The following is a 27,453-nucleotide window of genomic DNA, read 5'->3' as shown; positions in this document are numbered from 1 at the left end:
AAAAACTTTGGTTTTGGAGCATAAAAAAAAAACTTTTTATAATATACCTGCTACCTTAGTACAGTAACATGTATTTAACTTACTATACACTTATAGGTGTGTGCTCAGACATTCATCTGACAGCATGCAAACGTAAGAATGAAGACCCACACTTAGTTACCTTCTTTAATCTGGATACGCCCCCAACCATCACTGACGAATGAGCGCTCACTGTGATCCAGGGGCTGGCCGGCCACAGACCAACACTTCGGCCATCTCTGTTTGATGCAGTCTGTTCCATCACTATGTAGCTCAATGGCCATTTGCCCTTATTTTATAAAACTGATGCAAACGTGAACGTGCTGACGGTAAACCATTAGTAATTGGTCCCAAACTTAATACAGAGGAAAAGATGGAAGCACCACAAGAGCCGAGAGCAGCAGATTTCTAGCCACAAATAGGACTACCTCTGAGCAGATGCCATCAACCGTGTGCTCTCCTGGGAAGGAACAAAGGAGACAAAGTGATGGAATTATGTGCTGAAGATGCATCATCGATGACCGTGTCTCCAACGAGGCATCAGCACAGGCGTCAAATCAGCACAGGCATCTGTAGCATTCTTGGAACACAGCCTTCCTTTTTACAGGCTTACTTCTGGCTTGTGCACTTGTGTTCAGTAATACCTTGGCACAAAATTAGAGGACCAACTGAAAGTAGTGACACAGAATTTCCTCCCAAGTTTGCCCAGAGGCATCAGAGGAGGCCATAGTCCAAAGACTTGCCTCACTACAACAGATCTGTCAACACTACCCTTGTGTACTCCGTTTCTCCTACTGCAGTGCTCCGGGGGGAGAAAGGAAAAGCAAAGATCTGTGTACTGCTAAGCAGCAGTACATCGGAATTCCCAGGCAGTAAAATGGGTTAATGTTCGAGGGCAGCAGAACTCTGAAGAAGGAAGGTACCAGGTATTCTTATTACCAGTTTCATTTTGCAGAGACATAACATGTATACCTGAGAATTTCTCCCCAACTTTGGATTCTCAGGTTACAAGGCTGGCCAACAACTTGATTGTTATCACTCTGAGAAGTGTAACCAACCACAGAGGGCACGGGAGCTGGCTAAAGACCCATCACTTTATTTTCAGAAAGAGATGGCCAAAAGGGGCAGGGGGTGGGGGGACATACAGAGGCATTCCGGCAGCACAGCAAAAACAATCAAGTCAGCCATCAAGTCAAAAACAATGCCCACCAGCTTTCACCACCCACACAAGTCATGTTCCACTGTGTAACAGCACAGAAATGATCATCTTAAATCCTAGAGATGAGAGTACATAGCACCTTGTGCTTTACCTTGGCAGGGAGACTGCACAGGCTCAGAGACATCCACTTAGTCATCACTTTTAGCCCTCTAGCACAGGACCACTCCGCTTCCAGCGCAGTGAGTATTGACTGACAGGGCTTGTTGTAAAGGAGGTGTACAGGCTGCAGTTCACTTGCGGGACAACAGAGCGCTCTGAAATACTTAGTCCTCCAAGCGGGAGAGCAAGCCCCCGATTCCCCGCGTTGGCAAACTGGAGGCACAGACAATGCCACGCAGCTGAGCCATGGAAGGCCAACAGTGAATCAAGGCCTGCTTCCCAGGCCAGTGACACGTGCACCAGGCCAAGACAGAAACACCAGCTATGAAACGTTAAGTCCATTCCCTTTCAGCTTACGAGGCTCAAATGCACCTTCCAAAAACCCCTAGAGAAATCCAGCATTAAGTGATGGATTTCACGAATTAAGCTACCGGCCTCCAAGAAACAGACAAGGGACTGAAGGTGTCCCATCTCACTGTGGGAGATCGGGGTAAAGGATCCTTTTGGACAAAGTGCAGAGTGTCCTCACACTTAACCCTCAACCATTAGAACCTTCCAGGGCCTGTAACAGATATACCAGGCAGGGAGCAGAGCACAGCTTAGAACCTGACGACCCAGCCTCTCAAAAGTCAAAGGAGAGGCGCTCACTTCCAACATGGGAGAAAGGACACAGATGAGGCAAAGGCAAGGGAGAGAGAGCCCTGGGAGAGGACTGAAAGGCAGAGACACCAGGCCTGTTTGTTCGGCATAAGCAACACCATCGCTTCTCGGCCTTTTGGCTAAGATCATGTGCGGCACAAGCAACACCATGGCTGAGCAGCCCCAACAGAGTTCTGAAGAATTAAACTGGTTTACCTCTCAACCCGGGTGGGGCACATAAGGGGCTGTTACATGGGATGAAACAGAAGTATTCTTGGTCCAGTGTTCCAGGAGAATGGGGCAAAAATGGAGCAACAGGCAGGTGGGACGTCCCAACAGCAGACTAGCAGGTCGCATCTGCTGCAAACTGAACCCTTACCCGATGAACACAACCGAGCCGTAGCCCTGGGGGCATCGGTAAGCAGAAACACCTTCTCAGGGGTCCTCTTCCTCCCAAAGGCCTCCTCCTGGAGTCCCCCAGTCTGTCCAGATCCCCATTGGCCAGGACTTCCCCCGGACAGTGAGCGTCCCCCACCCCTCCAGACCGATGGCAGAAGAACCAGTGAGATGAGCAGCCAAGGTATTCCACTCATGCTGAAGCAGAACTGAGGCAGCAGCTGGGACAGCCGAACCGAAGCATTATCCAGGGAAAGAAGGGAAGGACTTCTCGGTTGAAGGACCATAAACCTCCGAGACAAGGCTCCAGTTAACGTCCCCCAGAGGAGGTTTCCCACTTGGGAGTTCATCTTTAGATCGGAGACCCAGGAGCGGAGTTACACACACACAGGTGCTCAGACGAGTAGGAGAGGGTCTGTGAAGACTGCTCAAAGTCGCAGGCTGCAGAGCACCAGGACTTGGAGTGGCGAACTCACTGCGCCCTCCTCTCAGCCCCTTCCTGCATCACTGACTGCCCCGGGAGGTAGACCCTACCCACGCCTTGCTCCACGCTGCTCCCCACCCCACCCCCGAGCCAGAAGTAGAGCTTTAGGACGGGGCTTCGAGGCAAACATCCTGTCCTGGTTTCCTCCGTTCCAAGGGGCTCTCTTCAGACACATCCCTGACCTTGGACATACAGGCAGAGAGCAAACCAGCCCATCTTCTGTCAGGCCACTGGTTGTCCTGGAGGGGTGGGGAGAGAAAAGGAAGAAGGTCCCAAACCAAGTTCACTCAAGACAGATCAGGCTAAATGCTCACCCTATGTTCTACATTCTCTCCAGTAAGAAGATGCAGAGAAACCAATTTTTGTCCTGATTTTTAAAAAACATGTAACGTGATCTTGATGACCTTTTCTAGTCTGACCTTTTTCTCCTGACTGCACCCTCTCTGCTTAAAGATTGTAGAGGCGGCTGGTGTTCTCACGCAGGATGGCCAAGGTGTGGGAGAGCGGCTGATCTTTGACCCTCGCAATCTCTCGGACCGTATGCAAGGCCAGGCCTGGGTGGGCATACTGGCAGAGGCTTTTGGGAACCTGGAAGACATCAAGCATTCAGAACATCACTGTGCCTTCTGTGCACAGTCATTACACAGATCCCCCTCCCCGTCCCTTTCCCAGCAAGGACCTCTTTGGGGCTGCCCTGTAGAGACCCCTTTACCTGCAGGTGCAGGGAGAGTCCTAGTCATGGGGGGCTCTGGGTGAGCAGGGTCCCACGCTTCCTTGGACTACCCTCTACAGGGTAGGGCTTTGCACTGCCTGGAAGAGAGTGGTTACCCTTCAGCTTCTCAGCCCCCTAGACTTTTGGTTCTGCAGAGAACAACAAGGAGACATCTACACAGCCAAGGATGAAACCTGGAAGTCACTAGGGCTCTGGGCCTGCCAACCTTGCAAAGGTGACCGCCCCCCTCCCCCCATCCCCGCCTCAACTCAGCCTGATGACCCACCCCTACCTGTCGGGGCAGGAAGTAGGGAGCATCAGTTTCCACAATGATTCTCTCCAGCGGGATCTGCTTCAGAGCTTCCCGGGCCTCCCAGGCCGAGGAGTAAGTCAGGACTGCTGTGAAGCCCACAGACATGTTGGGGAAGTGCTTCAGCAGAGGCTCGATGACTGGGTAGCTGCCAGTGAAGCAGTGCCTGGTGGAGGGGAGGGGAGGGTTTCCAGATCAGGGCCCCTCTCACAGCCCCCTTTGCAACAGCCCCCAACTGCCCCCAAGACACAGTGGCCCTTTCAAATGATTTTGTGTGGACAAATTCCCAGAAACACAAAGATTTCATCCAAGAGGACTCCACGGTAGCCAGATGGGAACACCATGGTTCCAACAAGGTAAGACCCACGGTGACTCTCAGTGATCAAAGCTCAGCAGTTAGCCCATCACTGCGCCCAATCCCACGCAGCCACTCGAAGTGGCCACCACAGGGAATATCCAGCAGCAATATAGGGACAGGGTGCGCTTGTAACACGAGAAGAGAAACAGACTTAAAACCTGCGGCCCCTCCAAGATTACAGTTACAATAGGTAAAAAACTATGTCTCTGCAGCCAAATGAACTGGAAGCAAACAAAAAGATGAAGATATCAGAGAGTGGGACTACAGGTCAATTTTCTCTGAATGTGTTATCCATTCATGTTCTTAAGGCACTGTTATATTGTTAACCAGTCAGAAAATTCAGGGCTTCCTCCAGCCACAACACCTCGCTGAGCCATCTTGGCCCTGGTTTATCTGTCCCCCATTAGACTTCCTTCAAAGCCATCCCCAAACAAAGCCATGAGAAGCCAACCAACCCACCCAAAAGGGCTGAGGGACGGTGCCTCATCTCTGGTGTGTGCTACAACAATCAGAGAGGTCGCCCTCTCCACTTGGGCACCTGAAAGGCGGCGGTCTAGCCTGATAATCCACTGCCTTCTGCTGCCTGTCAACACCTGGTTTGGGTTCTAGGCTCCATTTTTTCAGTTAACCCATCTCACCCATCTTGAAAGAGCCAGCCCAGGCATTACCTCCTGGCCCCTTTCTAGCAAAGCTAAGCTAACAGCCCCTCTTCTGGCTCCCACAGCACCTTATGCGCGACTCAGCCCTACTCTCTGCGGAAGTCACTTGCCAGCCTCCACAGCTGCTCCCAGGGACCCCAAGCCAAATGCCTAGGACAGGTAGGCATTGATCTCCCAGGTAGGAGATCAAGAGTTTACCACACTGAGCCCCTAGATACAATTCAGATTAAATGCACAGGGAAATTCAATGGCTAGAAAATGAACTTTCAAATTCAAAAAAGGAAAGAATTTCTTTTTTGGTGCCCTGGAATGATCTCTATTTGCTAAGTCACTGGACAACACAGTGATCTCTCCCCAGATGTAGGGCCTTCATCTCTGAGAGCTCAGGCTCCACTGTAGCCTGCCACCAGGGACCGGGGTCACGAAAGCCCCTTTGTTGCTCAGAGGTGATTTAGGATATTAGTTCAAACCATATGAAATTGCCATTATGTAAGTGAAAAATGGTCAAATATCAGAAATCTCACATGACTGAATCTAATACTTCATCTTTAGAAGGGATACTATGTCACAAAGACCTGATAGGATCATCCTCTCCTCAGTGAGTTTTCCTTTTTCCAACTAATATCCTACACAGAAAGAAGTGTTCCTCTCATTTGCCCACCGAAGCTCCAGCCTTCTAACCTATGGATCTTGTAGTCTGAGGGCACAAATTTTTTCATGATGTTCAGCAGATCTTCGTCAGCTTCTCGGCAGTGGATCACCAAGGGCTTCTTCAGAGATACGGCCAGCTGCAGCTGTCTCTCAAACACCTGGGAGAAGGCACAGGGACACCTGTGGGTCAGAGCCACTCCAGAAGCCTGTTACCTCCACAACACCCAGAGCAGTGAGCACCTCCATCGTCCCCAATTCTGCAGACTACATAATGTATTATAATAACAGCTAACGCTTACTGGGTGCTGACTCACAGGTAGAGCTCAGAGCTCTTTAGGTGTATTCCTAAATACTCTTTAGGTGTATTCCTGTGATTCTTGCAAGCACCCTAAGGTAAGGTACTGTTGTTGGCCTGTCATGCAGTTGAAGAAGAGGTGGTTCCAAGAGAGGGCAAGGGATCCGCAGCTGGAAGCTGGAGCACCACAATCCACATCTGAACCCTGGCACTCCACAGAGCAACCACCATGCAATGCTTATGTGGGGTTGCGGGGGCAGGGCAGGGCTCAGGGACATCAAGTTAAATGTCCTTTCCCTCACCGTACCCATCTCTACGCCTACCCCCAAAAGGTAATCCCCTTCCACGCAAGTTCCAAAGTTGTACGTGCATACACACACACACACACACGCACAATGTGTGGATCTCAAAAGGTGCTCAAGTATTTGAAAGAAGAAACTACCTATTTTCTCCAACTCACTTTCTTTACTCAACCAAAATCAGATATCCTTCTAGGTGAATACCTACTGATACACTACCTTTCATTTTTTTAACCTTTAAAAAACAACAACAAACTCTAGCCACTTTTAAATCACTAGTAAAATACACATATCGTTAAGAATTTAAATAAAAAAGGGGCTAGAACTTATCCTTTCCTCTAACAAGTTCAGCTTTAGAAGAACACGAGTATTAATTCATTATAAACAAATAACCTCATCTAAAACAATGTTTCCATGAGCTTTTTTTTTTTAACAGTGGAACAGAATTCATGTTTGCATTTTTAACATCAAAAAACTACTATTGGTAATTTGAGTCCTGTAATATTCACTTGAGAATGACATCTTCAAGTCCAACGCTTGGGCTTCCTCTTCTAACAGTGACAGTGAACCAATACCAATTCTGATGTCATTCTTGTTTAACCTGTGTTTTCAACAAAAGGAAAATGACCACAGACACCAAAATCTTAGAATGCTTGGTAGAGTCTTCAAAGACAGTCTAGCCCTGTATCTACAGCTCGCTGGATCCCCTCCCCAACACAGCTGCCCTCCTTGGGTCCCTCCAGAAGCTGGAGGTCACAAGAGATTCAATTTCCAAGGCTTAATTCCTGCTTCTAAAAAATTGTTCATAAGGGCAAACTATAGCCTTAGGATAGAATACTACAAAGCTGTTATAAAAAGCCTATTTTTTTCAAAATATATTTGAAACCAGAACCTTTTCAGAAGTGGAAAAAATATTCAAAACTAATTTTTGTTTCCTAACTTTTTTTAAAAAGCATGGACATATGATTCTATGACAGGTTCTTGTTAGACATGCCATTTGTTCCTTGCAATTCTACAAGGGACAATAATACTAAAAATACAACATTTTGTAAAACATCCAAATTTCAAAAACAGGCAGATGGGAGAAGACGTGTTAGAAGACAGGACCCTGTGGCTGGGTTGGAGCTACCTAGAGCATTTGTCATCACCAGGAATCCAGCTGACAAACACCAGTAGGGAATCAAGCGGGGGGAAGCTACTGACCCAGCATAATTACTCTTCTTCTGCCTGTACGAGCTCTGGTTCTCCCACGGATCCATTATTTCCAGGAATTCCTGAGTCAATCAGTCTCTCCTAGGGGTGGTCCAGGCAGCTCTTGCATACTCAATTCCCCAGTAATTAATTTCAGTCAAACACAACTAGAGGCAAAAACCGCCTGGATCAGACAGCCCAGGTAGGGAAGGCCAGTCCACTCCCTCTGTCTTTTGAAACCAGATACCAAGAGATTCTGATAGTCATGCTAGCTGATGTGTGCAACTCATACCTGAACTATCCAGGAACTAACTGTTAGGAGTCAAATAGGCAGTTAAATCTACGAACACACAGATAAGCAAGGAAAAAGTTAACAGTGGTTCACTCTGAGTAGCAGGGTAACTATTGAATTTTCCCCCAATTCTTTTGCTTTCCTCTGTTTCCCAATCCTTCCAGAAAATACTAGGTAACAGAAACCAAGCTCTAATAACCAACCAGAGCTGGCACCCTATCACTTAGCCAGATACGGTTTCTTCCATCAGCTTATCTTCTTCCCTTCATAAGGTAAAATATTCATCAAGAACTTGTCAATCACTCTGCTTTTAGGTAAATCCAACTCCGTGCAGACATCTACCTATTGTAGCTGTTAGGTCCCACCACTTCTCACTTTGGTGCCTGAGTGTAGATTTACATCAAGAACAAGGCATCCACTTCCTCCGTCCAGCCTGGTGGTCGTCAGTGTTCTACAGAAATATTTTATCTTCCCCTCCCGCTGCCAGCTATGTGTTTCCTCTGAATCGCCATTTTCCAGTCATGAGTCCCCTCTCACCAAGCCAGATGATATCCACAGGATTTTATCACCCTCTGCTACACCTTCAAGATGTCTGTTGCACGGCACGCCCTATGGGCCTCAACATGCAGATCTGATACCATAGTAACTTTTTTTTTTAATGTTTATTTATTTTTGAGAGACAGAGAGACAGAGCATGAGCAGGAGAGAGGCAGAGAGAGGGAGACACAGAATCCAAAGCAGGCTCCAGGCCCTGAGTTGTCAGCACAGAGCCCAACACTGGGCTCAAACTCACGAACCGTGAGATCATGACCTGAGCTGAAGGTGGACACTCAACCAACTGAGCTACGCAGGTGCCCCGTTACCATAATAACTTAATAAAGGGAAAAGTTACTGTGAAATACTTAGTACGTTTCTTGGCACATAGTAGGCATTCAATCAACCCCAGCTACACAATTAAACACAATACTCTTCTTCCTTCCAGTTGCCTTAGTGCACACATTTCTCAATTGTTCCTCTTTCCATACCACACCTGCATTGAGCCAGGGAAACAAACCAGGAAAGCTGAATATTAAATATTCCTCACTTTCTTAAAAATCTGTTTTCTATGTCTTCAGATTTAGCTATTCTTCCATTCACTTTGGACTAGTTTATGACTGCCACAAGCCAGGAACTGCAAGCTTTCTAGTATTAGCGAAAAGAACTGTGGACACACAAGAGGTTTGTGTAAGACAAACCTAATTCTGAACACAAACACTATTTACACTAGAAACTCACTAAAGTAAAAAACTGAAAACATTTGCACAAATAAAATCCCACCTGTCTGAAAATAGATCAAGTCAAAATCACCCTGTTCCAAATTTAGTAACCTTAGCAGGTCCTAGAAAACTCATTTTAAAAAGATCCTTTGGGAGCATCTGAGCATCTGAAATCGTTTCTTATGTAAATTAACTCTTAAGCCTTGCACGCAAGTTGGTTGCCATGGACAACCGTATTCAAATTGGAATCTCTCTCCTAAAGGTGTATAAAGGTCTGGAGTCCTTCAGCAGAAGAGTACCACACCTTCTCTAAACTTTCTCTTTGGTTAAGGGAAAACTAAGAAACCTCTGGCTCTACAAGATTCCCTCTCTTAACTCACACCGTTAACCACAGATGCAAGTATCAATGGGGCACAGTATCAGTGCATGGCAGAGGTTGACCGAGCCGGGCAGGGGACAGTGCTAAAGGGAAAGCTGGCTTGCTAAACTCTGACCAGGCTGGCATCCACGAGCCCTCTCGCCAAGGCCTGGAACGTACTGGGCATGCAGACCCAGCCTACCAGGCATCATCAGCACGAAGACAGCACACAACAAATTCTACAACAAATGCAACCTGGCAGTGTGAGCAGTGACAACGTGGGAGGGTCTTTCCTCTTGTCCTGCTCCTTCCCAAATCAGAAACTTCCACTGAAATACTCGAACCACCCTTCCTCTGGCAAATGTCTGTGCTCAAAAAAATACTTGGACAGGGGCAAGTACTAAGATGGGTAATAGTCGTCATCTCTGGCAGGATGGGAAATTCTCTTTACATGTTTTTATATTTTCAAAATATTCTGCTACTAACATACTTAACTTTAGAATCAGATTAAAAATATAGTTGGAACAAAATTGGTTGCCTCCCAAAACGAGTAACAAATGTCCTGCCATATATATATATATCATGCCACAAGATGTCACAGAGTACCTATCCCCCTCTCCTACACAATCAAGTGTAAAGAAATAGTTGGTGAATCATGTGACAAGTAACATCTTGAGGGTCTGGACAAGAGCCATCACATTTTTAGGGGCTCTGAATTCTCTAGATACGAGAGCAGAGAAAGCTTTACTGTTGGGTTTCAACAACTGACAGAGGAAATAAAACTGTGAGCAAACTAAAGAGACCCTCATTACCTTGTGCTGTTCTGGGACAGGCGTGGTGCACTTATATGAGTAATCCAAGCCCATTTCCCCAAATGCCACAGCCTTGGGGTGCCTTAAGGCTTGCAAAAGATTTCTTTCTTGACTCTCACTGTAGTAACGTGCAAAATGAGGATGACAGCCAAAGGCCCCCCAAACCAGATCCTCTTTCAAGAGCTCCTCCCACAGGCAATCAGTCAGTGTCCGAGGATCACAGAAGTCAGAGATGCAGCCCTGAAACTCCTTAGGGAAGGAGGTGCTATAAATTTTTCTGAACTTGGTAAAGGACCCTTTGAAAGACAACTTGGAATACAGCATGTCCAGGTGACAGTGGGTATCGATGAAACCCTCTTCTAGGCCTGACCCCCGATGGCTCCTTGGCAGGGAGCCGGATGCGTGGCCTCCGCAGGGACGTGGTGCCATCTCCTCCTGGAGTGCTCTTTTCTCCTTCACCTCTTCTTCCGAGCTTCTGGAGAAATGAAATGAACGGGAGTTCTGGGATGTGCCTTCCTCTGTTGCCTCCTGGTCTCTGGAAGTATTCTGGGAAGTCACTGCAGAGTTAGGGGGACAATCACTCAGGAGGCCCCGGTTGCTCCGCCCTGCCTGCAGCGTGTCACTGCCGGCGCCCACAGAGGGGTAGCCGCAAGGCTTGGGGCTGCTGGTCCAATAGCTGGCGTAGTCACACCACGGACTACTATACAAATGAGCCGGGTACATGACATAGTCAGTGGGGAAGGCAGAAGGCTCTGGAACTGTGGAGGGTTTCAGCGAGCCGGGCTCCTCCTGAGAGAATCGGACTGTGGAGACTTCGTCTACATCAGACCAGTCACTTCCTGAAGAGGTGCGCTCTATCACCACCGCCCTTTCTTTAGGCTGCAGAAAAGAAAACAAACAACGGGTGAGCCCTCCTGTGTGAATGAAGACAGCCTCTCACACTCTGTCATCAGCAGAACATAAACTCTGGCTTGTCTTTCTGGCCACAGTGAAGGCTTTGCATTGGCTTACTTTCTGCCTGGTTTCCTTGTAATTTCCAGAATGTGAGCCAGGTTACAGCTAAAGCCAGTCATATCAGGTTCAGGAAAACAACTGTGACCACAGTCTTAGAATACCATCCCTAAAGGGGATGCTATTCCTGCACTCCCTTTCTGAATGATCCCTTTGGAGAAAATCTGCTCTCTAGAACACCTGGTGTGCTGGGGATTTTAGAGAAAAGCAGCACCCAGTAGGTCTCATCTCTAACGTGTCTCCAATACATTCCAAATGCAAACCGCACAGTCAAGGTGGGTTTAAGATGTGTCTGCAAATGCTTTTAACACTACTCCCCATCGAGAGGTGGGGTTTGTGACCCCTCCCTTCCCCTCAAACCTAAGGCAACCTAGTGACTCACAGGAGAACACTCAGGAGAGCACAGCAGGAGGGACACTGGACAACTTCCAAGGCTAGGTCAGAACAGCCTTACAGCTTCCCCTCTGTTCTGACAGCTTGCTCCTCCCAGGGAAGCCAGCTACCACAGAAGAGGCCAGAACACCGAGACCATATGCTAGAGAGGTCCCATGTAGGTGCCAGCATCAACTGCCAGGCACATGAGCAAGCACCTTGCCCGTCCAGCCCTGATGAACTTTCGGAATGCAGGCCTCCCAAGAACTGCATCAGAAGCACATGACAGACCACCACCTCCACCCCCAAGCAAGACCTGCCTTGTCCGGACCTTTCTGAATTCCTCACTCACAAAACTGAGAGCAAAGTAAAACATTTAGTTTCAGCCACTACATGGCAATGGTTAAGTGGATCACATTACATTATATCAATTTAGCTTTGCCTAAAACAGAAGTCCCGAAGGTCATGAATTTTTGGTTTCTTCACTCATATCTTCCAAACACTTACAACAGTGCCTAGCATACCGTGCTCACAAACATTTGATGAATTAATTTGTAGAATAAATGGGGCAATGGTTCCTGAACTTAGCTTCAAATTGGAACCAACTGGGGGCTTTTTAAGGCTACCCCACCCTAAGATATTTTAATTCAACAGGGTCCCAAAGAATCCGTATTTAATTCTCCATGTCACTTTTATACAAATCAGGTTTGAGAAATACAGTAAACACATAGATCTCAACTCATGCCAAAAAGACTATTCCTAGTTTCTTTTAGTTAACGAAGCCATCTATACGCTCCAGGACCAGTCAGCTTGAGCAGCAAAACACACTTTACAAAGTGTTTTCCTAAAAATACTTGTATAAGCAAATACAAATCACATAACAAAAAATTTATTCTAAAGAAGCCTGATGAATAAATTGATTACCTCCTTAAAATGGAAAAGAAATCTTTTTTTGTTTCTACTGCGGATACTAATCTTCCATACCTCTACCCACACTCCAAAAGGAAACAAAATGGTCACATTTTATTGGTCACAAAAATGTTAATGAATTATAAACTTCCCATAGGATACTTTCCCACTTTAGATTTTCTTTTTGCTACTCCTTTCCTGAGTAACAGAAATATCCAAACAAGAACCTTTTCTAGGAGTGCCTGGGTTGCTCAGTCAGTTAAATGTCTGGCTTCCACTCAGGTTACAATCTCACTGTTCGTAAATTCGAGCCCTGCATCAGGCTCTGTGCTGACAGTTCAGAGCCTGGAGCCTGCTTCAGATTCTGTGTCTTCCTTTCTCTCCGCCCCTCCCCTGCTCATGCTCTGTCTCTGTCTCTCTCTCTCTCTCTCTCTCAAAAATAAACATTAAAAAAAAAATCTTTTTAAAAAAATAGTATTTTCTAAGATACAAGATCACCTAAATTGCAGCACATTTAACATTTAATCTGAACTCCTGAAGGTGGGTGACAGGCAACTGGGTGATTTGTTACACTAATCTATTTACTTTGAATATGCTTGAAATTTCCCATAAAAGGTTTTTCAGGGGCGTCTGACTGGCTCAGTCAGTGGAGTGTGTGACTCTTGATGTCAGGGTTGCAAGTTCAAGCTCCACATTGGACAGAGTTTACTTAAAAAAAAAAAAAAAAAGTTTTCTACAAATTAATCTCTAAGGGAGAATAATCCTTCAAAAACCATCTTACTTATGGTGGAAATTTCCACCAACGTAGACAATAAAAACTTGCACTCTTGCTAGAGCTGGACAAGTTGTTTTTTTTTTTTTTTTCCTTTTTTCCACTAAGACACACTAGAATCATTACTTTTGTATATGTGCACTTGAAAGTTAAAACCATTCTCAGATGCAATTAACATCTTTGCAATCCAGCTCTTTAAAGTTATTCTGCCATTTCTTTAAATAACTAATCTGATTAAAATTACAAAAAGCACCTGAACAGAAGGTAAGGTTTTATCCCCGAAGATGACCCCTCAGAAAGGGGGCATTTTATATGCTAGTTCTTACAAAGTCTCCTGTATTGCAAGATGTACATTCTTTTATGTGAGGAGGACAAATGACCCCAAACAGACCTCAACCAAGCTAATGTTGGATGCTTATAGGAAGGTTCTCTAAATTCATTTCTTAAAAATAGAGGGGTGGGGTTAAGCAAAGAGATGTACCAGATTTAATAATCATTTCTGGAGGATATGACCTCACAGTTTGCCCAACGTCATTTTCAACAAACCTTTTAAAGAGCACTTTTTTTTAATTTTTTTTTTTTTTTTTAATTTTTTAACGTTTACTTATTATTGAGAGAGAGACACACGGAGCATGAGCAGGGAAGGGGCAGACAGAGGGGGAGACACAGAATTTGAAGCAGGCTCCAGGCTCCAAGCTGTCAGCATGGAGCCCGACACGGGGCTCGGACTCACAAACTGTGAGATCATGACCTGAGCCGAAGTCGGTCACTCAACCAACTGAGCCACCCAGGGGCCCCGCACTTTTTGTTTTTTAAATATCACTCTTGGGACACCTGGGTGGCTCAGTCGGTTGGGCCTCCGACTTCAGCTCAGGTCATGATCTTGCTGTCTGTGAGTTCGAGCCCCGCATCGGGCTCTGTGCTGACAACTCAGACGCTGGAGCCTGCTTCAGATTTTGTGTCTCCCTCTCTCTCTGTCCCTCCCCCGCTTACACTCTGTCTCTCTCTCTCAGAAATAAACATTAAAAATTTTTTAATTATCACTCTTAAAAAGCAATATGGTAAATGATTGCACATAAAGAGACATTGGGAAAATACTTGAGGAGCACCTGGGTGGCTCAGTCGGTTAAGCATCCGACTTTGGCTCAGGTCATGATCTCTCAGTTCACGAGTTCAAGCCCTGCATCAGGCTTTGTGAGGAGAGCTCATAGCCTGGAGCCTGCTTCAGATTCTGTGTCTCCCTTCTATCTGACCCTCCCCCCCCCCCAAAAAATAAATAAAAACATTAAAACAAACAAACAAACAAACATCAATGCCCATCTCAGACCTCCTGAGTCAGATTTTCCATTCTTATTATCAGGGAAGTTCAGGAAATCACACTACTTGACTCAAAAAGTAACTCCAGTGACAGCAAAGACCATGTCAAGGACATGTGCAAAGGTTCAATAAAATTTAATGAAATGAGTGAGTGGGAAAAACAGCAGAGTGGGGAAAACATATGAATTTGAAAATGCAAGTGTAACTACAAATACATACCATAAACAGACTTATGATTATGTAATCTAAGTTCCTGAAAGGCTTAGTCAAGTTGGCCAAGAAAAGGTTTTTGCGTTTTCTTAAGAAAATGGAAGGTTACCTATATTGGAGATTGCCTTAGGTTCACACAAATATGGTAAAATTTAAAGTTACATTTACTGAGGTCCTACTATATACTTAGTCACTGAGCAAAGCGTTTTCATGTATCAGTTCAGCAAACTGTGACCCATAAGCCAAATCCAATGCACTCCCTGTTGGTGTAAACAAAGTTTTACTGAACAGTCAGGCCTGTGCACTTAAATACCGTCTCTGTTTTCATGCTTCTACAGCAAAACTGAATAGTTCCAACGCAGGCCACATAGTTCACAACACCTAAGATATGACCTGACCCTTTACAAAATAAGTCTGCTGATCCTTTTGTTTAACCATGATAAGATTTCAAGAACTGTGACTTTTACACAGATGAAACTGGGGCTCAAAGAGGTTAAGCGGCTTTCTCATGATCACAGTTCAGGTGGCCAAGGTATGACCCCTTATTACCTGATCCCAACACTCAGTGCTTACCTACCATTTCATGCCTCCTCCAAATGCATACTTAACAAAGACAATCTAAATGTCCTGCCTGACAAATAGAAGTCTGGGTAAGTTTGGAAAGTTCATCCGTACAAAGGAATTTCAGGTGGCCCAACAAGATCATGATCAACATTAGACAGGAAATGCAGCCATTATATAGTTAGTAGAAAAAGTAGGTTATAAAACATATTGTTCGTGAGATTTCCAGTTAAATATAGCACATGTGGTTTTTGTCCTTCCTGCCAAAAAACCCTTTGAAAATTATAGGAAATGACTTGAAAAGACATAAACCTACAAAGAGAAAGCATATAGAATAAACGGCAAAGCTAATTACACAAAAATCAGCCGCTAGAAAGCAGATAGATGAACAGTTATCAGATAAGCAGATCAGAGACAGCCAAAACCTAAGCCTGCAGTGAGAAAAACCCAGGGTGAGCCACAGTACAGGACCCCCAAAAGACTCAGTTGGAAGCATTCGACCTCTGAAAATGAAGGTAAAGCTGGAGATGAAAACAGGAGAATGAGTTGGAATCTGTGATGTTAGGTCCCCAGATCCCTCCTCTCATCCTGTGCAGGTGGGTCTGCCCTTTCTCCACCCAGCAAAAGACTAAGGTTCATACTTGGAAAAGTTGAGCCAAGGAGATTATGGAATAATCAGGGACAATGGACACACAATCAAGGGTGAGGGACCATCGCACGTTAGACAGTTGACAACCCAGGTACCTCCCGAACCCTGACTCCCAGAACAGCAGCAGCCAGATGTATATCTCCTAGGTGGAGGAATAGAGCATTTCCCCTGGGGGACACTGAGCAGCCTGTGAACAGCAAGCCACAGATCCAGTTGGGACCCCCACAAAATTACCCAATGTCATCACTCTATGTTGAAGCCAGCACTTAGGACTTCCAATCAGCTTTTGAAAGCTCCATCTTTAAATATGAACAGACAGCCAACACATCCCAGGAGAGCTCTACCACAAAAGATAGAAACCAAAATACTTGGAAAAAAATGAGAAGGAAACTCAGTGAAAAAGTAGTGCAGAAAGCAGAAGAAAACTCAAAACAAACCTATAATATTCTCAAAGAGACAAGGCATGATAATCTCAAACAATAATAGGATGCTCTAAAAAAGGAATACTCAAAACATTAAACTAGTGTTCCTAGAAATTAAGTATGTCAGGGGCGCCTGAGTGGCTCAGTCAGTTAAGTGTCCAACTTCAGCTCAGGTCATGATCTCATGGCTCCTGAGTTTGAGCACCACATTGGGCTCTATGCTGACAGCTCAGAGCCTGGAGTCTGCTTTGGATTCTGTGTCTCCCTCTCTCTCTGCCCTTCCCTGCTCATGCTCTGTCGCTCTGTCTCTCTCTCTCTCAACAATAAACATTTAAAAATTTTTAAAAAACCAAGACATGAAGTATGTCAAAAATGGGGGGGGGGGGGCAGGCAGTAAGTATTATATACACCTACCTTAATTACTCACAAAGAAAGCAGAAATGAAAGGAAACAGGAAAAGGGGGAATTCTAAGGCAACAACTAAGGCAAGTACAGGGAAGAAGAAAACTGAGATTACTTATTTTGACAATATTGAGGAGAATTTTATGGCACTAGCAGTTTGGGGATGAATTAGTGACAGGTATGAAGAAAACTAAAGGGAAAAAACAAGGCAGTGATGCTCTCAAAGGAAGATAAATTTTTTATAAGAATGTAATCAGGGGCGCCCGGGTGGCTCAGGTCATGATCTCACGGTTTATGGGTTCAAGCCCTGCATCGGGCTCTGTGCTGATAGCTCAGAGTCGGAAACCTGCTTCAGATTCTCTGTTTCCCTCTCTCTCCGCCCCTCCCCCGCTCACACTCTGCCTCTCTCAAAAATAAATAAAACAAAACAAAAAATGTAATCAGAGTATATTAGATGATTCGGGCTAGGAATATGGGAATAACAAATCTTCAATAGATTTAGCCAGAAATAGTATGACAACAACACAGGGAGCTGCAAGGAGAAGAGGTAACAGGTTCATGGGTGTGGTGGTGCCAAAGTTAGCGCAGCAAACTAAATTCTCATCTTCTGCATAGCACATCCATAGATGTCTACAACTAGAAAATCAATACACAGTGCAAGATCACTGAGAAATATGGAGATACTAGAAGAAAGAGTTAAAGAGATTCAAGGAGCTGCTACTCAAGAGACGTAAGTAAAGGGTAAGTAGAGATGGGTACAACAGTGGAATGCTTTTCCCCCCAATTATAAACTGTGTTAAAAATCGCTAGTGTCCCTCCAATACCATTCTTTCCTTCAAGAACAATAAAGGTGATCTGGGTGTAAATCTCCAAGATGAAAGTTAATTTTCCAGAGTCTCTTGCAGCTAGGCATTGGCCAGGATTCTAGATTCGTGTCAATAGATAAAAGCAGAAATGATGTGGACAACTTCTGAGCCAAGTTCTTAAAAGAGAAGGAGTCCTCTGCTCTTCTCCCCTTCCTACTGGCTAGAATGTCAATGTAATGTACTCAGGGTCCCTTCAGAGTAGCCAACTCAGATCACAGACGGAAACTGAGCTGAGGGAGCAGGGCATCAAGACAGAGGGCACCAGTGTCCCTGAAACTACGAAGCCATTCTTCTGAAGCCAAGTTTCTATTTTCTTTAAGCCATTATCCATTTTGTTAGGGCAGGCACACACATTCTAACAAACATAAAGTCTACATTTAAAAAAAAAGAAAAAAAAAGGTTGGGGGGTGCCTAGCTGGCTCAGTTGGTGGAGCATACAACTCCTGCTCTCAGGGTTGTGAGTTTGAGCCCGAAGTTTGGTGCAGCGATTACTTAAAAATAAAATCTTAAAGAAAGAAAACTCAGCACTGTATTGAGACTTCTTAGAAACTCTGGAAGTATTTTAGAAGAGAATCATCAATTTGTCCTGGAATCCTGGGTAAGTCAAGTGCTGCTTTTAACGAAGAACACAACACCTAGGATCAAACTACAAAGGCCAAATAACATAAAATCAAGAAAACTAAAAACCTAATGCTTGGTGTAAGCTCAACTCACCTTCTGGCTTTCTAAATGAGAGTCAGAGTCATCCAAAAACTCCAGAGGTGGAGAATGCTTGTCAATGACTGTCCTTCGGTCACCAGGTGTCTCCTCGCTGGGTTTCTCCTGAGGGTCTATCACCACTCTCCTGTCACAGAAGCTGGTCCTCTCCAGCACAGCCTTTTCCTCCTCTGCTCTTACCTCTGGGGCTGACTCTTTCCCTTTCTGAGGAGGAGACACAGTGGCACTCCTGGCTGGCCCTTCTCCACGGCTGGGACGCTCCCTTGTGTTTGGTGTGGCCCTAGTGGAAGCCTCTCCCTTCCTTTTTGGCATCGACTTTCCCAAGATGCCCTGGATAGCCTTCAGGTAGATCATTGTAGAGCCTTGGTCTCGAAACCTATCCCTCTTCCTTTTCTGGACCTTGTTTGGTTCCTCAATTGTGTCATTCTGACCCTCAGCTTCGGCTGCAAATTCAGAGTTTGTGGAGTTACGAGAACTATCTTTCAAATCAACCTGGAAGGGGAAAAAAAAAAAAAAAAATCACAGATCATGAAAGGGTTGTCCCAAGGGTGATTTCATATAGCAAGGACTCAGCAAATCATAAATCAGTGGTGGCTGCACCAATCATAGGCAAAGTGACAGTGGCTAAGACAAAGATTCTCTCCTGGAGGTGGTTTCCATCCCAACCTATTGAGAAGTACCACTGTAAAAGGGCCTGAATTGCTGCCATTTCTTACTATTCACTTTCTACCGCTCATTAGATCATACGCTCATACTGTAGGGGGCAGGAATGAACCGAGAGATAAACAGTCCAAAAACACTAGAATGTAAGTTCCTTAAGGCCAAGGACTACCACCAAACACTTCAGAACACACATACACAAAAGAGAGCCCCAAAATTTCAGCAATAAAAGGGTCAATTAACCCAATCCCACATCTAAGAGTCCAAGAGACCTAAGGACCCAGGGAGCAATAGACTCCAATCTCCCAAGTCCTGAGGGCAGGGTGCAAGCCTTATTGAAATTCTCTGCAAACTCCTTCCCCCAAATCAAAACCTTGGTGCTGGGAGGTGTCTCGTCTCCCAGAGAATGCACCAGGGTCAGTCCAGAGACTATAACTACCCCCGACCTCAAATCTCCTCAGAGACACAGGTCAAGTCTCAGTCCCTTCTTTCCTTCCCCTCAGCACTCACTCATTCCAGGAGCTACACTATTTGTTCTCAATGTTCATTTACTGTGAAATGCATCCAGTCTAATCCCAGCCTGGGGTAAGAACACTCAACACATCTTCCTCTAGAATCATCTCAAAAGCAATGAAGTCCAAACCTTCCCAGCCAGGACCTAGATTGACCATTATCCCAAGGCCTTCTATAGTCCCTACAACTTGTTCTAATTCATTTGCATTAAATTCCTCTCAAATATATAGACAGAGAGAGAACTCCACACTAAGGTCGCTGATACTTTTTCTCTACTGTCCATCAGGAAGTGAGTGGTTACATAAAGAGGCTTACCCTCTTATTTTACACACCTCTCATATTTGAACTCTTTCCAGGAAGCACATATCATCTTTGGTTGTTGTCTGTTTTTTTTTAAGGCTTTTGAAATATATAAATCTAGGCACTAACATGGCATGCTATTTTTTTACTAGCAGTACTCAAATTGTTGGCATCTACTAGCTTTGACGAAATGGACGGGAAAGGTGGTTTTTACTTTCATTTTGAACCTCTGAATTTTCTAACATGGTAAACATTTTTTTTTAATTGTCTCGGGGATTATCTGGGAAAGGAGATTATAAACCATTTTTTTGGTACCTTTCCTTATTTGAGAAAATCTAACAAATGTTAAAAATGAACTTGGAGGTTCCCTGGGCTTGCCTTACAGGGCACAGCCACAACTTCCCAGCCTGCTTCTCCACCACCCTCATCTCTACCACCAACCACCTGCCAGCCTCCAGCATCCCCGTCACACCCTCTTATATACCTTTATAGGCAAATCTAATCTCCTTTGCTTGGAATACCCTTGCCTTAGTATTCATTTCACATTTCACAAACTACTATTCATCCTGGAAGGCTCCAAATCCCTTCTTTGACTTCTCTACCTCTCCCTGGGCCATGAGCTACCCCTCTCCTCGCCCTCCAACCCCTGGCCCAGGGCAGGTGTAGGACAGCACAGAAAGACAAGGTCGACAGCAAACAGAGGAGCCCCTGTACTGTCTGATGGGTCACAGCTCCTCATCTCAAACCAATTGCCACCACTTGTTAGTACAGATCCAGAGTTAAAGATTCTGGTTTTCCAAGTAAAACAAGAAATCTCAAATTTAACTCATTTTTTCATCCAGTGAGCAATTTTTTGTTGAGCACTTACTATATGCTAGCAGACACACTTCTGGATCTGGGGGTTTAGCATTCAATAAAGCATACCAAAACACCTGCTTACTGCACCTTACATTCTAGTTGGTGAGCAAAGGGAAAACCAGAATAAAGGCAATATATATGTTAGAGAGTGAAAAGTGCCAGAGAGAAAAATAACACAGGAAAAGGGAGTAGAAAGTAGGGAAGGAGAAGAAGGTCCCTCAAGTCCCCGGTTCAAGGCAGAGGTCTGGACAGGAGGCATATATTTTTAATGTGCAATTTCCAAAATTTTGGGTACTTTGAGGACCCAGCAGGCCGCATTCAGCTTATGGACCACCATTTTGCCCATCCTGGTAAAGAAGACCAGGACTATCCTTGTGGGAGAAAAAAGTGTTAGAATTCAAATAACATACCTTGTGTTACCTTGTGACTTACAATTCAGAGATGCCACAGCTGTCATCCCTCTTGTACAGAGAGGGAAACTGCCATATGCCTTGTAAGTGGCAGAACTAGGAGGCAAACTCAAGTACCCCCTAATATCCTGGAAACCAAAGGAGAATGGCAAAAATATGAAAATTGAGAAACAGCAGCAAAGGCTGAGATGTCAAAGGCCGTGAGGACCCGAAATGGATCCAGGTTACTGAAGACTTTCAGAATAGGAGGCTATAAAGGTAAAGATTAGGTAGAAAGTTCAAGAGAAAAGGCCAACAACCTGGCTCCTTAAAGGAGAGATTTCATTTTTCCCGGCAGCATGGCTTGGTGAATTATCCATCTCTGAAGGTGGGGCAAAGACTCAGTGGAGAAGCTGTTCCAGCCCTAGTCCTCACCCACCTGCACAACTGCCAACAGTTCTTACCCAGTTCCTGCCTACTCCCTCCCATCCTTTCTCTAGAGTGCGCCAGAGGAGTTCTAAAATCTGGCAACCTCACACCTCTGCTTAATTTTTTCTTTATGTTTATTTATTTTTGAGAGGGAGAGAGACAGAGTGCGAGCAGGGGAGGGGCAGAGAGAGAGGGAGACACAGAATCTGAAGCAGGCTCCAGGCTCTGAGCTGTCAGCACAGAGCCTGATGCGGGACTCGAACTCATGGACCATGAGATCATGACTTGAGCTGAAGTCGGACGCTTAACTGACTGAGCCACCCAGGCGCCCCATCACGCCTCTGCTTAAAACCCTTCGTGCTGCATTTGCCCACAGAATACATCCCTACCTCCCGAGCATGACATCGGAAGCCATTCACAGGCTCAACCCCGAGCTTCTTTCCAAGCATCATCTCCCAGCTTTGTCCATACACCCAAGTGCCCGGGAATGAAGAAAGGTGCTGGAGCAAATGCAAGCGAGGGCACCTCTTCCGTGAGGACTTTCTCTATGGTTAGTCATTCATCCCTCTGACTCTCAGTACTTTAAATACCCCTGTTACAGCACTCCACACAATGCTCAGTGATGAATGACTTTTCAGTGCTTCAACCACGGCCTTATTCTTCGCACCTCCAAGCGCTAGCACGGACTACCACCCGAGCGCTGGACATCTGCCGGGTGAATATGCAGGAACCACGATCACACAGGAAAGCTCTGTCATTCGAGAGCCAACATACACAATGGCTTCCTATGTCTGGGCTGTGCCACCCTGCAGAGAGCTCCTCAAGGGGAGGATCTTGCCCTCCTCGTCTCTCCATCCCTCATTCTAACACTGGGCCAGGACAGAGCAGGTGCTCCAGAGGGCCGCACTGGAAAGAACACAGGCTTTGAAGTCCCACAGATCTGGGACTACAGCACAGCTTCGCCACATACAAGCTATACGGCCTTGGTCAAGTTACTTAACATTTCTGAGCCTCCTTTCCCAGAGCCTACACATACTAGGTGCTCAAACATTTGTTAATCGATATGTAAATATTTGTTAACTGACATGTAAAGATATTACTATTTCACAAGCCTCTCAAGATTATATGAGAGCTTATGGGTCAAACATTGAAAATCATATTTGATAAAGGTCTATCACATCATAAATGCTCAATTTTTTCCCTTCCAGTCTTCCTTCCCTAAGTTGAAAGTAGAAATTTAGGTAGGTCATACTAAAGACTAAAGACCAGGTAGGTGAAGGTGCTCACAACAGATAAATTTAACTCTTACTCTAAGAGTAAATGAAGATCTTCAGCCACCATTAGAATTTGAGAAAACTTCTCCAACAACTGTCCTAGATAGAGGTAATAAGGAATAAACATTAAGAGGCTGGGCCAGCAGGCATCTAGTGATTCCAAATTGCCTAGTCTAGCCATGGTCTGAATGGGTCCCCCCAAAATTCCTATGGTGAACTCTAACCTCAAGGTCATGGTACTAGGTGGGTCATTTGGGAAGTGATTAGGTCATGAAAGTGGAGGCCTCATGAATGTGATTAGCGCTCTCATCTAAGAGGCCCCAAGAGAGCTTCCCTGTCCCCTCTGCCATGTGAAGACAGAAGGAGAAATCTGCAACCCAGAAAAGGGCCCTCACGCAACCATGCTGACCCCTTGATCTCAGACTCCAGCCTCCAGAACAGTAAGAAATAATTTTCCACTGTTTACAAGCTACCCAGTCTGCGGCATTGTTATTGCAGCCAGAAAAGACTCAAGCAAGCATCTTCCCCTCTGAATATCCTGTGACCTGGCTGAGACTTCAGTGCTGAAACTGGGGAGGAGACAGATGATGCAGGACCCACACACAAAGCCAAGGGTGTACCCCAAAGTTTACAGAGCAAATGAAGAAGAACAGGCGGATAAGTGGGTAGAAAGTAAGAGTAAGGGGACCTTAGAAGGACCTGAGGGGGGAACATGCCATTTTTTTGTGAGTGCCGCTGGGCTGTGCTTGCTGATGGGACTTAGGACTTACGACTTACTAGACAAACAAGCTGGACGTGGCTGCAGAGCAAGAGGGGCAGAGGTGCAGACTGAGAGGAAACTAAGAAAGGCATTTTGTATTTCATCAAGATGAGGCCAGTACCACACCTTGTTTTCAAACTAGCAAGCACTATAGGAACAACCCTTAGCAGGGCTAGAGAGGAAGAATTAGGATTAACAGTATCAACATGCTCATGTTCTATCCTCATGGAACATGAGTGACCTTTCAAAGATGCTAATCTGCCTTCCCCATGTACAGAGTTCTATAGAACTCTGTAATGGCTTAGAACAAAATCCAAACTCCCTTGCCTACTAAAGCCCTGCTGCAACCTGCCCCCACCTCGCTCGCTAGCCTCCATCCTGGGCTCACTCACATGCTCCACACACCACATCGCGAGGCAGTCTTGTGACTTCTCAAGCCTCCCCTCAAAACATGTGCTCCTGAGAAGCCATCTCACGGCTCCACAATCCAGCAGAGTGCTTGGTACTCAGGAACCCTCAAGAGCTTATGGACTAAAGGCAAAGCACTAACCTCATGACTTCTGAGACAGGACCGGACTACTCATGACTCCACAGCTAACCATTAAATTGCTTTTGGCATAAGAAGGCCCTTAGGCCTAAATGAGATACAGATGGGTCCATGATAGACTTACACCCACCTGGATCAGAGGCTTTATCTTCAAATCTTAGTTCCTGGTCTGCAGGACAGCCTGAGCCAGGAATACAGCACCCCTGAAAGACCAACCAAAGATTCCCACCCCTCTTGAAGGGCTTCATTCTATCTCTAATTGTCACCAAAGTAAAACTTAATCAATTGACATTATTTTATGCTGTGCCCAAATTAAGTGAATCATGTCAAGGATTAATGGCAAGATTAAATTATACGGGCCAAGACTGATATTCACCTGATTTACATTTGAATCATATTCAATATGTATTCTTATGCCAAAGACGTAAGAATCTGAAATCACAAAAACAAAAAAATCCACATGCCATACAGGAGTCGTGTGAGGTGCACAGTGAGAACACCCGGCCCACTTCACCTAAGAGATCCACAGGATCAACAGCCAATGACAGCCTAATTTCTCAGTTCCATGTAATTTAACCAGTGAGCCAAAGTTTATAGATCAATCCACTTTCCTCATTGCCTTTTATTTCTTTTGTAAGATCACTTTATCTGAAAGCAGCTCATCTCACCCAACTATGACTTTTCTTCCACTCCTCCACATACACAACTCCTCACCTTCTAAGGCCCAGAGCTGCAAAACCAGAATGCAAACTCTTAAGAGGGCGGTGATGTCCGTTTTGTTCCTGGAGAATCTCAAGCAACTAGAGCACTGCCTGTGACAATCGAGGCCCTCGATAAATATTTGTTCCAAACCTGACTGGAAGAGTGGATGAAGCTCATGGTAGAGCCGGTGACATTAGCTAATACTCACCCTCTCCACCGGGGAAACAGCAGACCATGAGAGATGAATTACATTTGCTTCTACTTCTCACAGACTCATGTTCAACGTTCCCTCACCACCACCACCTCCCTCTCAAAAGCAAAAGGCTGAGAAAATTTTATCCATCTTTTTTTAAGTTAATATAAAATGAAGGAGTGGATGAAATGTACCTCCTCTGAGAAATCCTCCTGCATGTTCCTAATGGGGAACTAAATATTTAAGCTCCAAAACAAATGCTACCCTACCCACCAAGCAAAATCCCAAGGTGCTAGAAACCATTAACTCTGGTGAAAAGCCACACCAAGAATCAAGTTCTTTTTTTTTTTAATTTTTTAAATGTTTATTTTTGAGTGGGGGAAGGGAAGAGAGGGAGGGATACAAAGAATTCAAGCCAGCTCCAGGCTCTGAGCTGTTAGCACAGAGCCCAATGCGGGGCTCAAGCTAAAGACTGTGAGATCATGACCTGAGGCGAAGTCAGCCTCCCAACCAGCTGAGCAACCCAGGCGCCCCAAGAACCAAATTTTGATTCTCAGTTCTGTGACTCAGAAAGGTTCAGATTACAAGGGCACCATTCCTTACATTTACAACTGACATAAACACAGCGGTGTCTCTTGAACTTGCCATGCCCCTTCTAATGCAGTAATCCTTCAACCTAAACTGCACATTACAGTTACTTGAGGAGCATTTAAAAATCTGGAAACCCAGGCCACACCCTAGCCCAATTAAGTGAGAATGAGAAACAGGCACAAGCACTTTAAAGCTTTTCCAAATAGTTTTGAAGCGCTGCCAAGTTTGAAAACTACCTCTCTATGGCACTTTAGCCTGCCCCCTCCCCCCCTCGACCAACTGCTGGGTGTTCGGAGTTTGCGTAGACCTCTGGGAAGACCCCAGAGGTCTTTAAAGACAGGACCCTTCTTAGTTTCCTGCCACCAATATCTCAAGCCACGTGCAAGGGCTTCACCGACTGCAAGCCTTCCCAGTCACCTACCTTAAGGCTGCAGGCTTCCTCCTCTAGAGAAGCCATTTCTTCCGGAGAGGGGTTGGCAGAGCGAAGAGGGGATCCTCTGGACGATGAAAGGAATCCCCGTGTGCTCCGAATCAGGCAGCCTTTGGGGGCAGCCCCGCCCACACCTGGGCCAGAGGAATGCGAGGAGGAGGAAGAGGAGGAGGAGGAGGAAGAATTTCTGCGGCAGGATGAGCCCCAGGGCAACCTCGGGGTGCAGGCCACATCGTCCTCCTTCTGGGCTTTCAGGCGCTTGGGGCTGCTGGTGCCTCCTGAACGCGACGCAGAGCTAGGAGCTGACCGGCTGGAGGGGGCCACATCACCGGGCTCCCTGAGGCAGCTGCGCTTGCGGGGACACCCTTCCGAAGTGCTGCTCCAGTGGTACTTGACCTTGCGCCGCTCCGACGCCATGGGCACCTGCGAAGTAAAGAGGGGGCCTGGATTCCAACACCACCCCTCCGCAGACCCCCGCCATCCCAGGGCCCCCTGGAGGAGGGCAAGCCAGGTCAGAGCCAGGGGCCTCACTGACCTTTCCCCGTTCTTTCCACTGCCCATCACAGTTCTCAAGGTTCCGGAGATACCAACGGGCTTCTACTGTTCGCGATTCCAAAGCGCTTCGCCTTAGTCAAAACGATCCAAGATTTACTAAGGGCGTCGGTTTGGTTTCCAAAACCCACAACGTGCTTCCGCGATCACCAAGCGCTTCAGTTTGCACAGCGCTACTAGGGAGATGTCAAAGCGCTTCCGGGATTACAAAGCGCTTCGATTTAGTTTGCAGTACAGAGCACTTCCGAGATGTCGAAGCGCTTCAAAAGACTACAAGGCGCTTTAGGGTCCACACATGGCTACCAGACCCTCAGCCTTTAGGGGGTTGGGGGGGGCGCGTGGTCCAGAGGCCCGGAATGCCGAGGGCGGGCCGCAGGGCAGGGCCAGACCCGGCGCGCAGCCCGCCCTGCTCCCGCGGCCCCGCCGACCAGCCCGGGGCCCTAGGGGCCCGAGCCGCCCCTCAGGAGCCAGCGGTGCGGCGCTCGGCCGCCACGGGACAGCCTCCGGCTCGCCCGGTGACCCCTGCCGCCGCAGCCCAGACGCCGCCCCCGCCGCCCCCACGGCCGGAACGTCCCACCCCGGCCGCCCGCTTGCCTCCCACCCCAGTCTTGCAGCCCGCGCCCAGCCTACGCCCGAGCTCCGGCCACACCGGCCTCCGCTGCGCCCGCCTCCCGGAACGAGCCCTGCGGCCCACGGCCCGGCGTGCGGCGGGGGCAGGTCCTGCGCCGAACGGGGGACGCCCATTGCTCGAATCGGCAGGGGGCGGGACTCCGAGCAAGACGGAGCTCGCCTGTTGGTCAGGAGGCTTGGAGGCATTGGTCGGAAGCAAGGCGGGGCGGAGCCACTCACGTGGGCCCGAAGAGCGCGAAGCTAGGGAGGGCCGCAGTTCCGCCCGCCAGCGTTCCATGGCTCTGGGGGCGTCCGCGAACCCCTACCCTACAGTGTCTCTCCCTGCTGCTCAGCGCGTCAACCCTTAGCTAGACGCGTTCAGGTCCCGAT

The 27,453-nt window shown here is 46.5% G+C and overlaps 1 protein-coding gene across 3 annotated transcripts; it reads right to left on the bottom strand.

Annotated features, from left to right (window-relative positions):
• Positions 1–1,098: 1,098 nt before the first annotated feature.
• Positions 1,099–26,989, bottom strand: TATDN2 (TatD DNase domain containing 2). 3 transcript variants are annotated; one of them, XM_047831466.1, is made up of 8 exons: positions 26,438–26,989; positions 25,894–26,325; positions 18,254–18,748; positions 10,049–10,927; positions 5,576–5,703; positions 3,860–4,043; positions 3,275–3,443; positions 1,099–3,094 (listed from the first exon to the last, which is right to left on the bottom strand). In XM_047831466.1, the coding sequence occupies exons 2-7, from the start codon at positions 26,317–26,319 to the stop codon at positions 3,303–3,305; spliced, it is 2,253 nt and encodes a 750-aa protein (XP_047687422.1). In that variant the 5' UTR covers positions 26,320–26,325; positions 26,438–26,989; the 3' UTR covers positions 1,099–3,094; positions 3,275–3,302. The 3 variants fall into 3 exon arrangements, 2 of the variants coding, with proteins under 2 accessions (XP_047687422.1, XP_047687436.1); XR_007146556.1 differs by lacking the exon at positions 1,099–3,094 and adding an exon at positions 3,568–3,665 and having other exon boundaries at positions 3,307–3,443; XM_047831480.1 differs by lacking the exons at positions 1,099–3,094; positions 3,275–3,443; positions 3,860–4,043; positions 5,576–5,703 and adding an exon at positions 6,516–6,740.
• Between the last annotated feature and the right edge of the window lie 464 nt (positions 26,990–27,453).

This window comes from Prionailurus viverrinus, chromosome A2 (assembly GCF_022837055.1).
Source record: "Prionailurus viverrinus isolate Anna chromosome A2, UM_Priviv_1.0, whole genome shotgun sequence".
Taxonomy (NCBI): domain Eukaryota; kingdom Metazoa; phylum Chordata; class Mammalia; order Carnivora; family Felidae; genus Prionailurus; species Prionailurus viverrinus.
This window is presented reverse-complemented; position numbering and strand designations above follow the sequence as displayed.